The following is a 19,596-nucleotide window of genomic DNA, read 5'->3' as shown; positions in this document are numbered from 1 at the left end:
GCAGGGTCGCGTTGCGCACAGTGACGCAGTGTTGGGATGAAGGCGGCCTAGAGGCCCCGAGGTTTGATCTATACTACTATGCTGCGCAGCTTCTCCCAGCGGCCAGGTGGTTCGCTGACGACGAGAACTGGGAATTGGCATTGTTGGCGGGTGCGGCTTCGGACAGGGACTTACAGGAGGCTCTCATGCGGGGTCGGGGCGCTGATGACACTCTGCCCTATGTCGTCAGGCATACGGCTAATATTTGGCAACAGTTCGTTGAGCGGGTTCTGCGTCGTGCGCCGTTTCACAGGGAGCTCTCCCTTTGGATCCTGGCCCCAATACTCACAATGGAGGCAAATATGTCTTTCCGGGAGTGGCGCCTTGGCGGTTGCGAGACCCTCGCGGATCTTTATCCGGACGACTCTTTTGTGTCCTTTGAGAGGGCGGCGGACTCCTTTGGACTCCAGGAGGGCCAGTACCTCCACTACGGATGTCTCCGGGATGTGGCCAGGACGACGTGGCCCCAATTCCCAGAGGCGCCCCAGCTCACTAATACCCTGGACATCATTTTGTCCTGTGGCAGAGGTAGACGACTGATTTCCCTCCTTTACTCAGCCATGCGCAAAGACTCGACTCCCCCGTTGGCGCCAGCTTGGGTGGCTTGGGAAGCGGACCTGGGGATTGAATTGGATCCGGCTCAGAGGAAGCGAATTGGACTATTGACTCGCAAAGTATCTTGTAATGCGCGTTTCAAATTGATCCACTTTAACTTTGTCCATCGCACATATATGACGCCTGCCTCCCTCCACCGTATCTCCTCGGATAGGCCCCATACTTGCCCGAGGTGTAGTGCAGAAAGGGCGGGATTCCTTCACCTGGCTTGGGAGTGCCCCTTGGTACATGATTTTTGGAATGAGGTGGTTGCTCACATTACTCGGATCACACATCTTAAGTTGCAACTAGTCCCGCTTCACTGTTTGCTAGCGTTAGTGCCCAAACCCAGGAAGAGGGGACTGTCTTACAAATTACTGCAACTCCTGCTGGTCCTGGCGAGGAGACGGGTGGCCATTACCTGGATGGGCCAGAGGGCTCCTGAGATTCCTAGTTGGTTGCGGGACGCCAGGGAATGGGCCTTGGCAGAGGAGACACATATGCAGCGTACTCGCAGGGATGGGAAACTCCAGGATGACTTACTCGCTTGGAGAGCCATGTGTATCAAGGGGATGGAGGAGGATGACTCAGACGCCACCAGCGCTGAGCTGTTTTCCTCCGCCTCCTCGGAGTCTGATGAAGATGGGGGGGGACCTGGGGAGGGGTGTCTGGAGGTAGTGTAGCAGTCCCCTGAGCCATGCCGATATTCCTTATTGCATACAATTGTCTCTCATTGTGATTCCCATTTGACCACACTGTACTATGAGGACCGCGTTCTAATGGGCCCTTGCCTTCATCTCCTTATGTGATCGTATCAGCGCTACAAGTGCCATTCATGGGGTTTTTCGTTGCTGTTATGTTGTTGTTTGGGTTGGAACTGCATCGTGCATGAAAATTGGCGTAGACATTGATATTGTTTCTTTGAACTTTGAAGCACAAGAGCGAATCCCTTTACTTGTTTAACAGGTTCACCGTGACGCCGCCCTGCCTCCGGGATGTGGGCCTTGCCTGGCTGTGTACTCCCTTTGGCCCTGGCCTACCTGTTCCTTATGTGTCAACTGGCTTGCTGACTGTATAAATTGTGCCTTCTTTACTATCCTCGCCAACAAAAATAAAATTTATAAAAAAAAAAATAAAAAAAAAAAAAAAAAAAAGTATTCAGACACAGTAAGAAATCTGAGGGTGCTTTGAAATTCGTACAGGACATTATGTCAGTGCTTAATTTGAGCCGGTGGTATCCTGTGTTCAGCACCGGCACTTAATTGTCAACACCAGTGTTTGTGACAGTCTGCCACAAGGTTGTGCTATCTGGTTAATTATTATTTCAATATACATTGAAAATGACTATTACCTGCCGCCCAAGCCAATTTTATAGCTTTGGGGGCCTAGAACAGTCTGAATTGTCACACTTGTAGGTGTGTGATGGTTAGTAGTTGTGTTGATACTATTCATGCCAGCACGGCAGTGGCAATGAGTGGCGCAAGCTGCAGTGGCCTCCTAACGAGAGCCCTAACACTTATTTATTTTTTACAAATTAATCACAGCATCAGGTCCCCGTGAACTGTGGCAGATGTGAAGCTCCTCGATGTCTCTCAAGTGATCACACCCACTGGTTGTTGGGGCCCTAATCAATGACAAATTAGAAATACAGAAATGTCCTTTAGGGAGGGTTTACCAAATATCCACCGGCTTGGCTTCTACGCGTTAAAATTTTTTTGGGTATACACAATGAAGACAGAGTGTCCCACTGTTTGCCGGTAATGGTGAAAGTGACGAGTGAAGAGGTAATAATTCAAGAGGGATTAAAGTAATGCGTGTCCAGAAACCAATGTTGGGAGATTTAGAACAGAAAGGTAGAAGTAGAGAAGGAGGAAGTCTTGTGATGAGGGTAGTTACTTCACTGGTCTAATTTAAGACCTGAGCTTTAACTAAGGCATACATTTTACAGAACAGTAGTAGTTAGAAAGTCAACATTTAATAAGAAGTAGTTCATATCAAAGCATATAAAGCATATGAAAATTAAAAAAGCACTCTAGCATTTTATTTGAATACACAGAGCAATAGAGACTTAAAAAGAACAGCAAGAATCAAATAAAGTTATGGATTCTCCCCCCTGCAAAATAAATCCTCTTAAATATCTTAAGTGCAATGCTGTATGCAGAACAGGATACAGCTTATTGTAAACAAATACAAGATGGCAGCCTAGCAAATGGCATCATCCATAGAACATAGCCATGTAAGCTGGTCCTCGCGCCACAGATGTGCCTCGGCAGAAAAGGATTCCGATCTGATCAGTTTCTTTCTGCAGTGGTTGCATTCCTACATGTGTAGTACAGATGTTTATATCCACTTCTCCATTTGCAAAAAAATGACATGATGTAGTAAAGAGAATCAGAAGGCCAAGATTGCAAAGCTATTTCAGGATTTCTGTTAAATTGGATAAGCTGCTTCTGGAGATAAGGCACCTCTGAGTTCAGAGGACATATGGCATGCCCACATCATGGCCTTGAAGACTGTTCGGCTCTTTGTTTTTTTCTTCTTCAAAGCTTAGGCTTTGGGTGTTTGTGCTTTATTCGGAACACTCCCTCCTGTGCACAAGAGACAGCAAGGACACCGTCCCTACGCCAAAGGCGTCCTTGCACCAGCCCCCGACTAGCCCCTGTAAAACAGAATAGAAGTGATCAAAGGCACGCCTTCCAGACTCAAGATACTACCACAGCCATCACTGTGATCTCCCACCCACTCACACCATGACATTGAAGCCTTCGAGTGAGCCCCTAGTTATAATTCCCACCCCCTCCCCTTTTGTCTCCTTAAAAGAGCCACCACCTCAACACAATATCACCAGATTGGACTGAGAAGGCACAGAGAGAATGATACACAGTGCCTGAGTGGGCAAGGGAGAGCATAGAAGGGTGAGAGTGGGCTCAGATGGACTAAGGGGGATAGAGATCATGAGCAGGGTGGTTGGATGGTGGGAGAGGGTTAAGAAGCACATGGAGAACAGACATTGATGAAGCAAGAGGCACAGAGAGAGAGGGAGCACAGAATATGGACATCAGGTGCAGGTGGGGCGGATGCACAGATAACCTATGGGGTACAGAACCACAAATAGGGCAGTAAGACTGGTGTCTTGGACTACTAAGAAGGAAGAAACAGACCACACACAGGAAACAGTTCCAAGAAGGGTGAGGGAAAAATACATGATGGTACAGAGACAGGAAGTAGAGACAGAGGGTTGAACAGGGACAAAGAAAGGGTGCGGTGAAAGAGGGGAAGAAGTTAATAAGAGCTGTATACCATAACATACGTAACTAGGTGTTAATCCCCCATGTTGCCCGCTTTGTTAGGTATATTCAGCCTTTATTGCAAAACTAATCTTGCGGCAACTGAATTTTATACATGCAGTAGGAAGTGACTGGATAAGGGTTGTTGAATTGGACCCAGATCCTCCTGGTAGACTAGTGCCCAGCCATCTCTCTCCCTTGTTGCCATTGCCCTTGACTCTTCACACCCACAGTTCTAGCGCATGTACTGACCTGCCCATGGACTCTCGCACTCATACAGCATCCAGTCATCCGAGCGGAATGATGTGTGGAACCACATGGAGTGGTCCAAGGAGGCCATGAACCTAATGGAGTGTTTGAGGTGGGGCAGGAGGGCCGTGCCCACAAAGGAGTAATCGGAAATGTAGGCAGCAACACAGCAGTGCAGCTTCATATCACTTGGTCCTGAAACGAGAGCATAAGACATCATGTGTCCATTAGTATTCTTCCCTAGGAGGCAGTGCACACTACTGCGAGAAAGGCGACATTAGGACCCCCCAGCAACAATACACATCATAACTGGCGCATCCAGGCATGGATTCCAAGCAGAGCTTTAGGATCCTATTATTTGCACTATTTCAGATTAGCAGTTAAATTTGTGTCATTAAGGACACTATTTTCTTGTCTTGTGTCTCTTTAATAGCTTTTGCTACATTCTGGGAGTTGTGTTCCTGATTTGCGTCAACTGGACCAATAACACAACTGAAAAATATGATTTGAAAAAGGGAAAGACCAGGACTGGAACATTGAGTCCCTACTGAGATGGGGGTCACCTAGTAATGTTCGCATTATCACACCAATTCCCTATAAATCTTGTCAGTGCGTTTTCGTGCGACAAGATTATTATGCAGCAATCCTATTCAGAACTGTGGGACTTCTGCAATAGGCAATTTGCCAGTGAGGAACTCTTCCGGCATTGCCTATTCAATTACACTGGTCTAGATATGTGAAAGGTTCTACTCTTCGGGTCTTAAGAGCTACTTCTAAGAACTTCAATAACTCACAGTACCATCATTCAAGTTAACACTAATTCAATAACAGGCTTCAGAAGAATGATAGAGTGGACCATCCAGGAAGGTACACTTGACATTCCTGTTACTCAGGGGTCTCTGCAACAGAAACATTACTCTTGGTTTTTTGCCCCCAGACAGGTCTACAAGATATCATGATCTACCTTCAGCAGAACCTAAACCCAAAAGCCTGCTCTCACACATATAATACGCATAGTTCCCACTCAAGTTGAGCTATCCTGGGTTCTCTAGACATATGTTTTATTTTTAGTCATTACTGAAGTTTGGAGATTTTTTCTTGGATGCTAGGGCCTTTGCGCGCGCCTTTTCTTCTCATCCCAAAAAATATCAGATACATTAACCTCACATCAAACACATTTTTGGTGGGGAGAGGGTGGAGAAATATAGTTATATTCTTGCAACTGATTTATTAAAAGTTAAAAGCAATATCCATTCAAATATCAAAATAATTATTAAATATACGACTATTTAAATTGGAGTTCTTAGGTATAACGTCCATGCTATGTCATACTTATATGTTAATTTTCCATTTGTGAATTGATTGAAGAAAATTCTTGTAAGGAAAAGCTGTGTTTGATGACCATTTCAATTCAAATCAATTTTCACAAATACAGATGCCCATCATACCCAGCACGGGTGACCACACTGGTGCAAGAGTGCCAGTTCACACAAACGTGATGACTTCTCCCAAGGGGAGAGGATGTGGCCTAAGGGCTAGAGCGGTCGACCTCAAAGCTGGAGAACCGGCAGGGATGCTCAACATCCTGTGGTTCTGGGCAAATCACTTAATCGCCCTGTGCCTAACAAAAACAAATGAGTCCATTGTATCGCAAGTGATGCTCATGTAAAGCGCTCTGATACCTTCGGGTTGAGCTGGCACTACATAAAACTCCCAAAAAAAGAATGAACATTAGTAAGGGGTTAGCCTAACCATCACTGCTGGCTGCATCATATATGGGCTCTTCAGTCACAGAAGGGAGTATTGCCAAAAGAAGAGGCAATGAATAATCTGAAAGACATTACCTATATAACCTCTGGCTCGGACCCAGAATAGCTGCTTAGGGTCCTGCGGCTGGCGGTTAAAAAGGTCCGGTGGGTTCACTGGTTTGATCTCAATGGGCACCTCCTGTGCCAAAATCTTGTTCAACCCCTGACGATACCTCTCCACCAAGTTAGGGTCTCTTCAAAAGCATAAAAAGTAAAGTGCAGAAAATACAATTATTTCAGTGGCCAGTAAACAAGTGAAGAATTAAGTTATGAAGGGAGGGCCTTTGGTGTAAAGGAAAAAGGAATACAACTCAATGGTCAATTTAGCCCTTGGGTCCGACTAGCAAATTTTCATGAGCACCTTGGAGTGTGTTTCAGACACTATGAGGGATATGATGGGAAACACTCTACAAGTGGAGAAGTGTGGCTCAATGGTTAGAGAGGCAGACCATGATGCAGAGGTCTACCCCGGGACAAGGGTTCAATTCCCCGCCTCAGCGGGTCTTGGGCTCAAAATTCCACAGACCTGATAATTCTCGCCTCGGTGCCTATTCCAATCATGGAGTCCCACTCTGCAACTCTGGGCAATAGCTTGCTTAATCTCCACAACGGCCCCCACAACGCTAAGGATGCCTGGCCTCCACCTTGGGGGTGCCCAGGAGTAGACGCCTCACAGGGAAAGCCAGGATGGGTTCCACAGCGGTATTCGTACAAGCGCCTTGAGACCCTTGCGGGTGAGTAATGCACTATACAAGTATCGATTTACATTTGGGAGGGAGGGAGGGGGAATAGGGGAAAGGGAGGGGGAATAGGGGGGAGAGGGGGGGAAGGGAGAGGGGGAGAGAAGGAGAGATCAGTAGAGAGAAGGCGAGAGGGATTGTGTGTGAGTGTGTAAGTGAGTGAGAGAGAGTAGTTTGTTAGTACATTTGCTCACCGTAGATACTTTTCAATAAGCTCCTCGCGAGTCATAAGCTGTTCTGGAGGTGGCACAGTGGGCATGGTAAATTGGTGCTGCAAGGGGCTCGCCTGCATCTTCTGAAAGGAGGCCTGGCAGATGAGAATGGGCTGTCCATGTTGAATCGCACGGATTGAGCGAACACAGAAGCTCTTTCCATTTCGTGTTCGATCCACCTGATAGAGGACTGGAACCTTTGGATCACCTGAAACCCAAGCACATTGTTTATTATAATAGTGTGTTTCTGATATTTAGCACTGGGGTACGGTCATGGTGTCTGCTTCAAAATAAAATGTCAGTCTGATGAATTGCTATAGGATAAGGTTAGAGTCAGTTGCCCTGCAGGATAAGGGGATACTGTCAGTTGCCTATGTGCACTAAATGGCGAGTTTGTCTGCTGGATACACACCTGAAGGATCTGGTTAGTGTGTGTTGCCTGGCTGTAGCATATGATGTTAGGGTTGAATACCACACTGTTCTATTTCTTGTCAGTGATGTATGCCTACCTATGTGTTTGATGCCTAAGGGAAAAATATGGTTGTAGAGTCAAATGCCCACCTGCAAAATGTGATTGGTGTCTGTGGCAGGATATGGTGTTATTGGTGGATATGGTTACTGTTTAGTGCCTAGATCCACAATATCTTTCTCTAGCTGTTTTCCTTTTATGGCAGCGGGCCAGGTAGGTGCACCACGGTGCAACTCCCACATGCAGCTGTAGCCAGACGCGCAGGGTAGTCCCCTCCCAGCAGATCTTTCAGGGAATCAAACACATTTTTATAATAAGAACAAAACTAGAGTTTTCTGTGAGAAATGAAGTTAAACAACATAAAATACCAACAGTTATATGAAGAAAACATTCTGGAAATTAAACTACATTATTACATAGTTCAGCCCGGGAAAAATGTATGCTTTCTTTTGACTGTGTCAAAGTTAATGCATGTGCATTGTACAGCAATACCCATATTAAATTAAAATTGTCACAATAAACAATAAGTAGTCTACCTGGAGACGGTTGAGGTGGCAACATCGCAGGCAGAGCAAGAGTTGAAGATGTCACAATTCTGAACATATCAATAACATAGAATCACTACACTCTACTGTTACCAAGCATGAACAGGTAACCAGATATTGCATCAGCATGATAATGTATCCGTCCAATTAGCACAATACATGTATGTTTGTGTGTGATAATATACATTTTACACAGTGACGGTCGCTACTGCGTAGTTTAGGTAGGTCACATATTCCATAGGAAGAGCATTTTTTGTGCTGTGCTAATAACTTTGGCGCCATTTGATGACTCATTATGAAACTTTCCCAAAAATGTTTGCTTTACCTCAGCTCCTTCATGGGAAGGTTTGTGCTGATCCATCAAATGGGGACCCAGAAAACGGGGCATCCCAAAACGCTATTTCCTTATGTGAATTCCTAAAGGAAGCATAGGTTATTGATACAGAAAAAAGGCAGACTGGAATTACAACAAAATTGGCAAAAAGTTAGCACTTAACTCAGAAAGCATGTTTTTTTTTTATTTGGTGCAAATTCATTCAGTTGTTTGAGAAATTAGCTATTAAAGAGGTGCTTTGTTCATGAAGTGGATGAAAAAATAGACAGATTTGGCCTGTACCTGCAGTACCAATTTTTTTTCTTTCAAAAAAGGCCCTGTCATTGGCCATGGGAGCTTTTTCTCCTGCCAGCCTTTTTGGTAGAACGGAACTGGTACCGGTCTCATGCAATCTGATTGGCCAGCCATAATCTGGAAGAAAATACAGTGGCAGCCATTAAAGGACTCGGACCCCAACATATAGGGAAAAATGTTACAAATATCGCAAGGGAGCAGGGAATCAGGGTTGTTGGGCAGAGCCCCGAGGGACTCAACCGTGACCGAAAGAGGTTTTTTTCAGGCTGCTTGTACCACGGTACCCCCGCAGGAGCCACCCCACAAGCTTCACCCGTACGGTAGTAAGGTACTATGCAAGTTTCATTGGGCGAGGTTTGTATAATACCACACTACCATAGTGATGAAGCTTGTGGTGCTGTACCATGGTGCCCATGAAAAATGTTTTTTTTTTAATTAAACCAACTGTGGGTTGGTGTCCGCAGGATGTTGGGTGCAGTAGGCATTTGCCGCCACCAGAAAAGTTGATCGCAGGGCCTGGCCAGAGAACAGTGCCAGGGCAACCCCCCTGCTGTGCATGGCTAAAGGTCATGGTAGCAGAGGGTTGGTCGTTGATGTGCAGTTGGCTGTTATCCTACTGCATTAAGAGAGACATTTGTCATTCTAGTCCTGATGAAGGTGGTTTCTGAATAATCTATTGCCACCGAAACGCGTCGACATCCCTTTGTGTCTTTTTGGTTATATTCACAGAACTTTCCATATCCAATCCCAATATTCATTGATGGATCTTTTTGAAATTGATTGATTCACTTGAAATAACCATTATATGATGAATTGGATGTTCTTCACATGTCTAACTGTCTCTTGTGTATTGTAATTTTTAATTGGGATTCTTGATCAAATCATTGTATTTTTATATGTTTCTAGAAATAATTCTTTTTAATAAAATCGTATTTTTATAAACTCATAGAGTTGTTCACCAATGTGCTTGTAATTGTTCCTTGGGGCCCATACTTTGGATTTATGTGAGATCCTTGAACAAGTGTATGGCTCTAAAAGATTTGAGTGGGAATGAATGACATGTGGTAAATCCTATCAGTTCCAAGAGAATTTCTCTTTATCTTGTACTTTCTGTACCCTGTCTCTTGGTTAGTGAGGTCACTCCCTTTTTTCTATATATCCTAAGCTAGAGGCCAGTCCCTGGAGTCAACCTCCCTTCTGTGCACAGCCGAAGGCGCAAGCTCTCCGGCCAGGCCCACGCTGCACAGAAGTTGACTAAATATGATCAAAAAACACCCAGAAATTCGCAGACAAAAAGCAGAGTTTAAACTATAGACGTTATCTATATCTATCTATACTAATATAATAAAGAGAGAGCCCAAACCTTTGAGGCGGGTAATCTCAGGAACCACAGCACCAATCACAACACCCAATACAGCGTTGGAAAGGGCAGTTGCAGCAGAAGGATATAGGCTATGCAGACGCCCACCATATACATTTAAAAGGTAAAAGAACTGTGCCAGCAAAGTAGTCCCTTATGGGCGTGTCTGCGTTGTGCTGTAGGCGTGTGCTGGGGGCATGACAAACACTGGGGTACGTTCTGGTGGTACGTTCCACCCTTCATGCCATGTCTCATATCGTGTGCTAGGGGCGTGGGCGTGTGCGGGGCGCGGGATTACAGGAAAAAAAGCGAGCATGTGCCAATATTTCATTGTTTTTTCTTCCCAGGTTCTGTACATTCCAGCTCCGGGTGTCCACCCTGCTCCCTTTAAATACCCCTGCACCCCATAATCGTAACCCACTCTTACTCCTTAAAATACCCCAACACCCTTAAACACTAACCCATCTTAACCCTGTAAATATACCCTGTACCCCAAAACCCAAACCTACCCCTTAACCCTAAAAATACCCCTCTACCCCAAAACCCAAACCTAGCCCTGAACCATAAAAATAACCCTGTTCCCAAATCCCAAACGTAGCCCAGAACCCTAAAAATACCCCTGTACCCCAAAACCCAAACCTACCCCTGAACCCTAAAATACCCCTACACCCCAAAACCCAAACCTACCCATGAACCCTAAAAATACCCGTGTACCCCAAAACCCATACCTATCCCTAAACCCTAAAACTACCCCTGTACGCCATAACCCAAATCTATATCTGAACCCTTCAAATACCCAAAGACCCCAAAACATATACCTCAGTACCCCAAAACATATACCCCTATACCCATACTTACCTTATCCGAACATCATGCTTTTACCGTTCATGCATTTACAACGAACTTCGTTGTAAATGTATGCGTGGTAAAAGCATATAAAATGTAATGCCATGCGTTATAATGGCATTGCGGAGTCATGGTACTTTCGTAATGAAAGTATGCAGGGTGATGGTATGCGGAAAGAAAGTTGCAGAATAATGGGTGTTTACCCTGCAATTAACTGAAAAAACAACAGTTAAAGTGACATTATAGTTAGGTGTTGAAATGAGATAAAAACTATAATTAAAAAAAAACACTGAAATTCACTAGTTATAATTTACTGAGCTAACTGTAACTTGTGCCCCCGCCATTTTAGGTCAAGAGGTTGACAGGGAAACTTTTGCCACTGAAAAGACACCTTCTCTGAGGCCCTCTGGAAAACCCTTTGTAACTTTAGTAAAATACACTACACACATTCCTGAGAAGGGCATAATGGCGTACCACCTTAGAGCATTGCTTACAATACCAATATGGCCCCTAGACAACCTAGCATACTACCTGTGGTTGGCGGAAAACAAGTAGTTAGTACGTCAACTATTATCGCTATAAATTCACCTACTGTGCCTATGTCATATGTTGAGAGCAATCTCATGCAGCTGCCTATGTTGTTTCAGTACTGTGGGATTAGTGACGAACAATGGAATATATATTTCAGCAGATTACTTTTCAGGCTGGAATGATCATACGCCCACAAATGGGTGGACTGGGATATACTGTCAGAACACAGATCTATCTTCATGGGTTTCACGGAAACCCGATGGGCAATACCAGATTGACAAAATATTGTGCAAATCTTGCAAATGTTGTACTTTATTACCCACAATCATGGATGGTCAAAAGACATTTGGTAGCCCGCTACATATCTAAATAGCACTGCTGCCACCACAAGTGGACTCGGAATATTGCAAATGCCTTCATATAAAAAAATAAGCAAAAGAGCATAGAAACTCCAAAATACCACTTGACCATAGTACTTTAAAAAAACTTAAACCCAAAGTGTACATCTTATTTGGTTGTGTACAACTAAACCAACTTAAAACGCAATGTACTCCAACGCAATCACTATCATATATCATAACATGCCACATTCTTACCTGCTCTCACAAAGTAACAGTGCAGCGAGTGTGCGTGTAATTCCTCCTCAACAGACTTTGCAGCTGCCACCAAAGCCTGGCCCACAATTTGTCCTCCAAATAACCGCTGGGTGATAGGCACCCAATGATGTGTTCCCCTATGAAGAGAAGAAGATGCTGATCAAAAAACACAGGCACCCGTTTAAAAAAACAAAATGAAACACTCACAGACGCACTTCCACATGGGACAGACAATCACATTAACAAGGATGAAGGTAGGATTGTTTTCTTAGTACAGATGTCCTATAGAAAAGTCGCACATTCAAGTGAACCAGTCCCAAATTTAAAAAAAGAAAAACACTTCCATATTCCTTAATAGATAGTTGTCAGATAGGCATCAAGCAGCCACAACAAGACCCTGCCAGATGGCATGCACTGTAGAAATGTGTCAGTCTGTCAGTCAGTCAAAGTGATCACTGCTCCAATGAATGAGTTGAAGAGCTAAGACAATGACCAGCAGGTAAATATAGAACTATGTAAATGAAAGCGTGGTTGCCTTTGTTTGGAGTCAGAGCACCAATGTAGTCTTATAGAAAATCTCAATCATAATTTAGAGCTCTTCTTTATAATTTACCTTTTCTAATAATTTATTTTATACATTTTAGGTACATAAATTACCTATACAAACAATATAACTGTAATCAAATGTTCTCAACAAAAAGATGGAAAGGGAATAAAATGGGAAAATCCATCAGAAACAGACCATGCCACAAGTGCATAATCACAACACAGTTCTCTAAAATGCATTCCACATATTCTTAAATTCAAATTCCTGCTCATGTATGAAATGGATCTAAGACATTCAATTTCGACTTGTTAAGTCGGGCCTAAGCAGGGCATGTGCTGCTCTGCAACACATGCCCTGTCTACACTGTGGGCTGTAAGTCCGCCAATCACTTCTGATCGGCTGCTTCGATGGTCCTTTTAAAATGCCTTCTTACCAGTGGTAAATCCTCCTTAATTATCCCACCTTTCTGCCTCTTGTTTACTCCCACAGACCGGCTCTATTACATGTGGCCTTACACTTAGCCGCTCATCAAGTCGTTTATCAGCACTATTTTCAGTTTCCTGCTTGTGGAAGCTTGTTTTGCTTTGCTTTCACCTGTCGTTGAAACTCCCTCACACAACACTGCTTGCCCGCCCCCACCACCTTTCACTACCACACGAATGCGAGGTTTCTGGTGTGCTCCTACCAGGGGACTGGAGTCAGGGGTTGATGTGAATCCTCAGATGATATTGGCCCCCTTCCAATGTCCAAGTGATGTTGGGTGTTAATCCCTTGTCCTGTGTACCTGTCCTAAATACAACCTTCAGCTATACTCTACTTTCCTAGGATGAAATTTGTCTTTCCATAAAATCTAGTTAATTGTGAAATATGCTACAAGCGAGCGCGTTTGTGTAAGAAGGCTCAATTTCACTACTTACAGCAAGTTGGTGGTTATGTTGTTTAATTGCAGCAGAATGAGGACTTCCCTTTCAGGACTGGCTTCATGTTAAGAACTATATTAAAAAAAGTCAATAAGCTTCTTATGTGCAAAATGATCATCGTGCTTTCAAGTAATGTTCTTTTCTCTAACCTATGGAGGTATAATCTGGCCATTATTCCCGGGAACCCTATTATGATTTGTGTTAAATATAATAATAGTCATGCTTGTATATTTTTGTAGTGTGTGACATAACGTTTTCTCCAAGATGCAAATATTTAAGGAGTTGAGAATTATCTTTAGGGGAGCACTTTCCCAGAGCTCTGATCCCTGCCATATGCATAGGACCCCATTATGTAGCTCCTAGTTTGCTCTCATAATATTTGCATTTTTCTTCTGTTATAAATCTCTTACTCAGTTTTCCAAGAAAATGATGCCCAGATTTAAAACTGCACTTTTAAATTTTATGTTGTAAAAGTATTTGAATTCTTGTAGAGAGCGGGTCGGTGCATCTTGCTTTGGGGAGAGCACTGGACGTTACAGATGTTCATAGTAAAGTTTTCCTGAACCGCCCCATACAACCCCGAAACTCAGGTTGCCAAGACCAATTGGCTTTGCACCCAGGATAATGTGTTGTATATCTAAACCCGTATAAATTCCAAAAGGCGAGACCTATTGGCTACCCAATGTTTGTTTTTCTTGTTCTTAAGAATAAGCACTTTGTTTATTATAATTGCTCTGGAGTTTTCTGCCAAGAAATTTATTTTTCAAAACTATGTCACTCCTGAAATAGATGTGCACACATAAATCAGGCACTGTAACCAACACTTTGGGCCTGATGTAGATCTTGGCGGTTGGGATACTTCGTCACAAACGTGACGGATATTCCGTCCGCCGTATTACAAGTGCCATAGGATATAATGTACTTGTAATACGGCAGACAGGATCTCCGTCACGTTTGTGACGCAGTATCCCATCCGTCAAGATGTAAATCAGGCTGTTTGTCTTTTTGCCATTAGAATGCCAACAAATATCCTCAGTCAATTGTTTTTTCTTACTAATTGGGGTGTAATAAATCGTTATTGACTGTTATCGCTGAGTATTGTGAAACCTCAGATCATCAATAAAGTTCCTAAACTAACCCAGACGTTACAGTCAATATCTGTCCTCCAAGGTCACAAGTAGTTTCAAGTACAGATTTATTAAATATATACATTATAAATGTATTTGACGCAGGGACCTTTGTAACTACTACCGTTTGTATTTGCTATGCTGGTGGTGATGCGTAAACCGAGAAACAAAACAAATACAGATAGTATTCCAGCTGGGCCCACATAATGAGTTTGTGATTGGCCCGATAACTGGAGGTACCTGCTCAACTGGAATTCCAAGTTCTTAAGTATCACCAAGAGATCCCTGCTGCTAAGGGAAGACGAAACCTCTGGATAAAACTATAGGCGGCGGAAGCGTTGAGGAGAAAAATTCAGTACAATTGGGGGCAGAATTCCCAATTCCCCATTTCTCAGTGGTCCCTCAGGGTTCTACTTGTAATGACTGGTAGCCCTGCACTACTGGAGATAAAGGTACCCCAGTATCAGTAACTCCCGGGGTGGGAGGAAAGTAACGGGTGGATTACTGAGTGCCTCGAAATGAGCCCATCTGTACAGCTTTCACTGTGCATTGGCAATCAGAGAAATAGGAGAGTCAGCAATTTTGATTACCATTAATTTTCCTATGTATATGGGAGGAGTGAGCCTTAACTAGGCTTTAGCTGGCGATACAGAACTTGAAAAACCAGAACAGAGCTTAAGCTTACGTCATGTATGCCCACACCTGCTGCTTTATTGGCACTGATCTTTGAAAAAATCCATGCCCAAATTTGCAGCTGTCAGTGAAGCTCTGAAAATGTAGACACCCCAAACTGCTGCTTGCAGACACTGAACAATGAATATTACAACCATGTTAAAGACCTCACTTGTATTATTTCAGCCTCCCAGAAAACACTGCAAAAGCAGTGAAATGTAAGAATTACTGTCTGATTCAGCAAACTTTCCAATTTGACAGTGTAGGTAGGATAGATCGGGTGTTTTTCAGAAATCATACGTAGACACCTACTACTATCCCTTCTCCAAGTGCTTGCAACAGGAACGTTAACAAAAGTGCACCAAAAATGCATATTTAACTGCTAGCTTCTTGCTCACTCAGCCTGTTTCAGTGTATTTCCGCTTCCATGACACTTTTACCTAACCTATCTAGACATGGCTTTCCCTCGCCACATTGTTTCAATATCCTGGTACTCCCTGCCCACCCTTCTGTCTGTCCTGTCGGTCTCTTGAACAGCCTGTTTCCATGCACCCACATATTGTCTCCCTGCATAGGGTGCTTGTTTCCCTGGACTTCTCCATGCCCCTCACGCCAGTCTTGTTTTCCTGTACTCTCTGAATGTCTCCCCGCCCGTCATCTCCTCAATATCTCATTGCAGCACATGCCTATATGGTTGCGCCTCTCGTTTCTCCTTGTGTACATCTGTGGTTTTCTTACACCCCCAGAATTTCAAAGTTGTGGATGGCGAAGTCCAGTTGTTGCCATATAACACCACTAGTCTTTGATATTTATGACGTTGCAGTTTGGAATGGCAATAACTGAAAAATCAAGATGATGTTTTCCCAATACAAGAGGGGGTTCTTCCTACACAGATTTATAATCAAAATCAGTAGGTGGTGGTGTTTGGAAGAGCCACAACTTGCTGTGTATTTATTGTTCCTGGCGTTTTTATTCGTACTGGACATATAAAATGCTATCTTTATGGAAGTCAAAACCTATCTGCCAAGCAAGGTAATGCCCCATATTTGGTAGTTACCCTAAATCATTTCATGACGACTTGTGGGACACCAGCTATGGTTAAATCAAAACTAATAATCAAATGATACAATAACAACCGAACTCAATAATTTGGATTTGCGTTGGAGTTCCCTATAAAAAAAAAAACACCACATACCAAACGATGCAACTCTAGCAACAATGCACAAGTGACTGTGTCTGCAAACACCAACCAACCATCAGATTGTCACTCTGTACGCTATGCTTCAAGCTTGTCACCCTGCACTTCCTCTGAAGCTTACTGCAACCCTTTCACTTAACATCTCCCTCGCATGCTTATCTCACTACACACATATTTTCCACCCTACACATTTTAAAATCTGAAAGGGTGCTCCACCCATACATGTGGCCAGTCTTCCCTGCACTCACGCATCCATTGATCGACACATTGACTTATTCTTGCATTCACCCACTTGCCCATCCACAATACCCCACACACATACAAAAACTACCAAACAATGCCTGCAAAGAAATGCTGTTATATGTCTTAGTACAATAAAACAAAACCTACTGGGTTTGAAAGTGCTTGTTCCTTATAAAGTGTAAATTGCATGTTCCAACCATGAAAAACATAAATTTATTTATTTTATTTATAATTGCAATTTATAAAGCGCAGCGAATGCCCTTGGGCGTCTTGGCGCTATAAGTTCAGTTAGTGTCTCTGAAGAAAAAGATGAAAAAATTCTGTCAGTGAAGGCTAGGAAAGGACAAGTTACTGGTCGAACAACCAAGTCTTTAGCAATTTCCTGAATTGGAGAAGAGAGTGGGTTGATCTAATCGTTAGCGGAAGGGAGTTCCAGAGTCTGGCTGCTGTAACTGTGAAATGTCTGTCTCCCCAAGTAACAGTCCTTGTACGCGGTACCACCAGTTGATGCTGTGTCGTGAATCTTAGTTGTCTAGTGGGACGGTAAGCAATGAGCTGCTCTTTAAGAAACTCCGGCCCTTGTTTGTGAAACGCTTTGAATGTTAGGCATAGAGTTTTAAATTTAATCAGATTTTTAATCGTCAACCAGTGGTAGTTCCTAATTGTTTGCCTAATCGGTTTGAATTTGGGGGTCCTGGAAAGCAGTCTTGCCGCCGCATACTGAATCGTTTGTACTTTGGCGACCACCCGGGCTTGGGCATTGGCAAATAAGCCATTACAATAATCCAATGAGGAGAGTACCAATGAACTCACCACAGTTTTTCCCGCACTTTCTGGAAGAAACTGGATTATTTTTCTTATAAGCCTAAACTTATGAAATGCAGTGGACGCTGTTTGGTTTGCATGGGTGACAAAATTCCGCTTTTCATCAAAGATGACTCCCAAGTTCCTGACCCTTGGGACGGGACTTGGTAAAGCTCTTAGTGATGGAGGCCACCAGACTGACGACCATATCGGGACAATTTTCCCGAAAATGACCACCTCCGTCTTCTCGGAATTAAGCCTAAGGCAATTACAGGCCATCCAATCTTTGATTGCTAACATGACTTCTTGGAAGCATACAGCTACCTCTTCTCCATCATTGTTGATGGCGAGCACTAGCTGGGTGTCATCGGCCCGGTCCTGCGCGGACGGGCGCGGACGGGCGCAGACGGGCTTGCCTTTGGCGCGCTTTCGGCGCGCCCGCCCACTGCGCGGACGGGATGACATCGTCCTTTTATCCAGTGTGGAGGAGGGTGGGAGGCGGCCAGCAGCTGGAGCGCAACCCTTTCTTCCCCCCAAAATGGCGGCTGAAAACACTCTCTCCCGCAGCGTCAGCACGTAATCTGCTGCGCTGGGAGCAGGGTTAAGTTGCGGCGTTATCCGAGGTGAGGCTTTCTATTTTTAAAAATTCCCAAAAAGATAAATCAAATGCCACAAAACAATCATGAAATGCACACTTTTAAAAGGCTAATGAGCTAAGCCCCCGGCTTCCGCCTCAGGGGTGAGACACAACTGAAGTCAGCACGCTCGCGCTCTGGTGGTGGTTAAATAACCTGGGAGGGCGGGAGGCGGCCAGCAGCTGGAGCGCAACCCTTTCCTCCCCCCAATATGGCGGCTGAAAACACTATCTCCCGCAGCGTCAGCACGTAATCTGCTGCGCTGGGAGCAGGGTTAAGTTGCGGCGTTATCGAGGTGAGGCTTTCTATTTTTAAAAATTCCCAAAAAGATAAATCAAATGCCACAAAACAATCATGAAATGCACACTTTTAAGAGGCTAATGAGCTAAGCCCCCGGCTTCCGCCTCAGGGATGAGACACAACTGAAGTCAGCACGCTCGCGCTCTGGTGGTGGTTAAATAACCTGGGAGGGCGGGAGGCGGCCAGCAGCTGGAGCGCAACCCTTTCCTCCCCCCAATATGGCGGCTGAAAACACTCTCTCCCGCAGCGTCAGCACGTTATCTGCTGCGCTGGTAGCAGGGTTAAGTTGCGGCGTTATCCGAGGTGAGGTTTTCTATTTTAAAAAAATCCCAAAAAGATAAAACAAATGCCACAAAACAATCATGAAATGCACACTTTTAAAAGGCTAATGAGCTAAGCCCACGGCTTCCGCATCAGGGGTGAGACACAACTGAAGTAAAGGTTTCTCTGACACAACTGGGAAGCGGATCATGTGCACATTTGTCAGAACCTTAACAGTAAGTTACAAAAAGTTATTTACAGCTATTTAAGTGAAAGTTCATTGTAGTTGGTAACTTGTATCTATTGGACTTCCAGAACACAGATAACTGTCCCAGAAAAATGTTGCAGAAGTAGGTTTATTTATGGGCAGAGTTTTTAACAGCAGGGAAAATGGCTCAAAACTCTGTACAGTGAGTGACGTGCTTCTTAATATGCATTCTAAACCCATCATGAAACTCTTGAAAAGGTGTATAGCTATGCACTTAAACTGTATCCCTTCTGCAGACACTGAGTCCTCTTAATGTGATGCCTAGAGTTACTGAGGATTCTTGATGCACTGCATTTATAGTTCCTTTCAGGAAATAGAGGCAGGACTTTAAGTGGGACTAAACAACTGAGGGGGTCTTTCAAAGAGAAGTGGCCAATGTCATTAAGGGCATACTAATTTAAAAACACGTAACCTAAAAATCTGCTTAGCATAGTATGCCGCCCGACTGGTATTTTGCTGATTTAGTCATTGCATCCAGATATATAATACAAGTAAAAGTATACCTACAAAAAGGTAGGAATATTGGCTTTGCCAATGACTGTTAGCTGCATAAGATAAATAAACAACAACTAAGGCATCGCTGTATACAACATTGAAACTGCTTAAATTCTGATATGATGAGACAACCATAACGAGTCTCTTTGAAGTTACATCAAAGGCAATGAAGGGTGGTACTGCTGCAGAGTTAAGAACTTTTTCCCACCCTGAGGGTGAGGG

General features: G+C 43.9%; 1 protein-coding gene across 1 annotated transcript in view; it reads right to left on the bottom strand.

The window, feature by feature from the left end:
* Window positions 1-2,588: 2,588 nt before the first annotated feature.
* ACOT8 (acyl-CoA thioesterase 8) overlaps window positions 2,589-19,596 on the bottom strand; it is a 46,614-nt gene continuing 29,606 nt past the window's right edge. The window contains exons 3-7 of the mRNA XM_086932575.1: window positions 11,905-12,041; window positions 6,912-7,137; window positions 6,014-6,171; window positions 4,173-4,364; window positions 2,589-3,292 (exon numbers count right to left, since the gene is read on the bottom strand). Coding sequence (XP_086788701.1) covers window positions 3,174-3,292; window positions 4,173-4,364; window positions 6,014-6,171; window positions 6,912-7,137; window positions 11,905-12,041 — 832 coding nt within the window. The 3' untranslated portion in view covers window positions 2,589-3,173. The remainder of the gene's footprint in view (window positions 3,293-4,172; window positions 4,365-6,013; window positions 6,172-6,911; window positions 7,138-11,904; window positions 12,042-19,596) is intronic.

The sequence above is a fragment of the Lissotriton vulgaris genome, chromosome 7, assembly GCF_964263255.1.
Source record: "Lissotriton vulgaris chromosome 7, aLisVul1.2, whole genome shotgun sequence".
NCBI classification, from domain to species: Eukaryota; Metazoa; Chordata; class Amphibia; order Caudata; family Salamandridae; genus Lissotriton; species Lissotriton vulgaris.
Note: the sequence above shows the minus strand (reverse complement) of the source record. Positions and strands in the feature narration are given on the sequence as shown.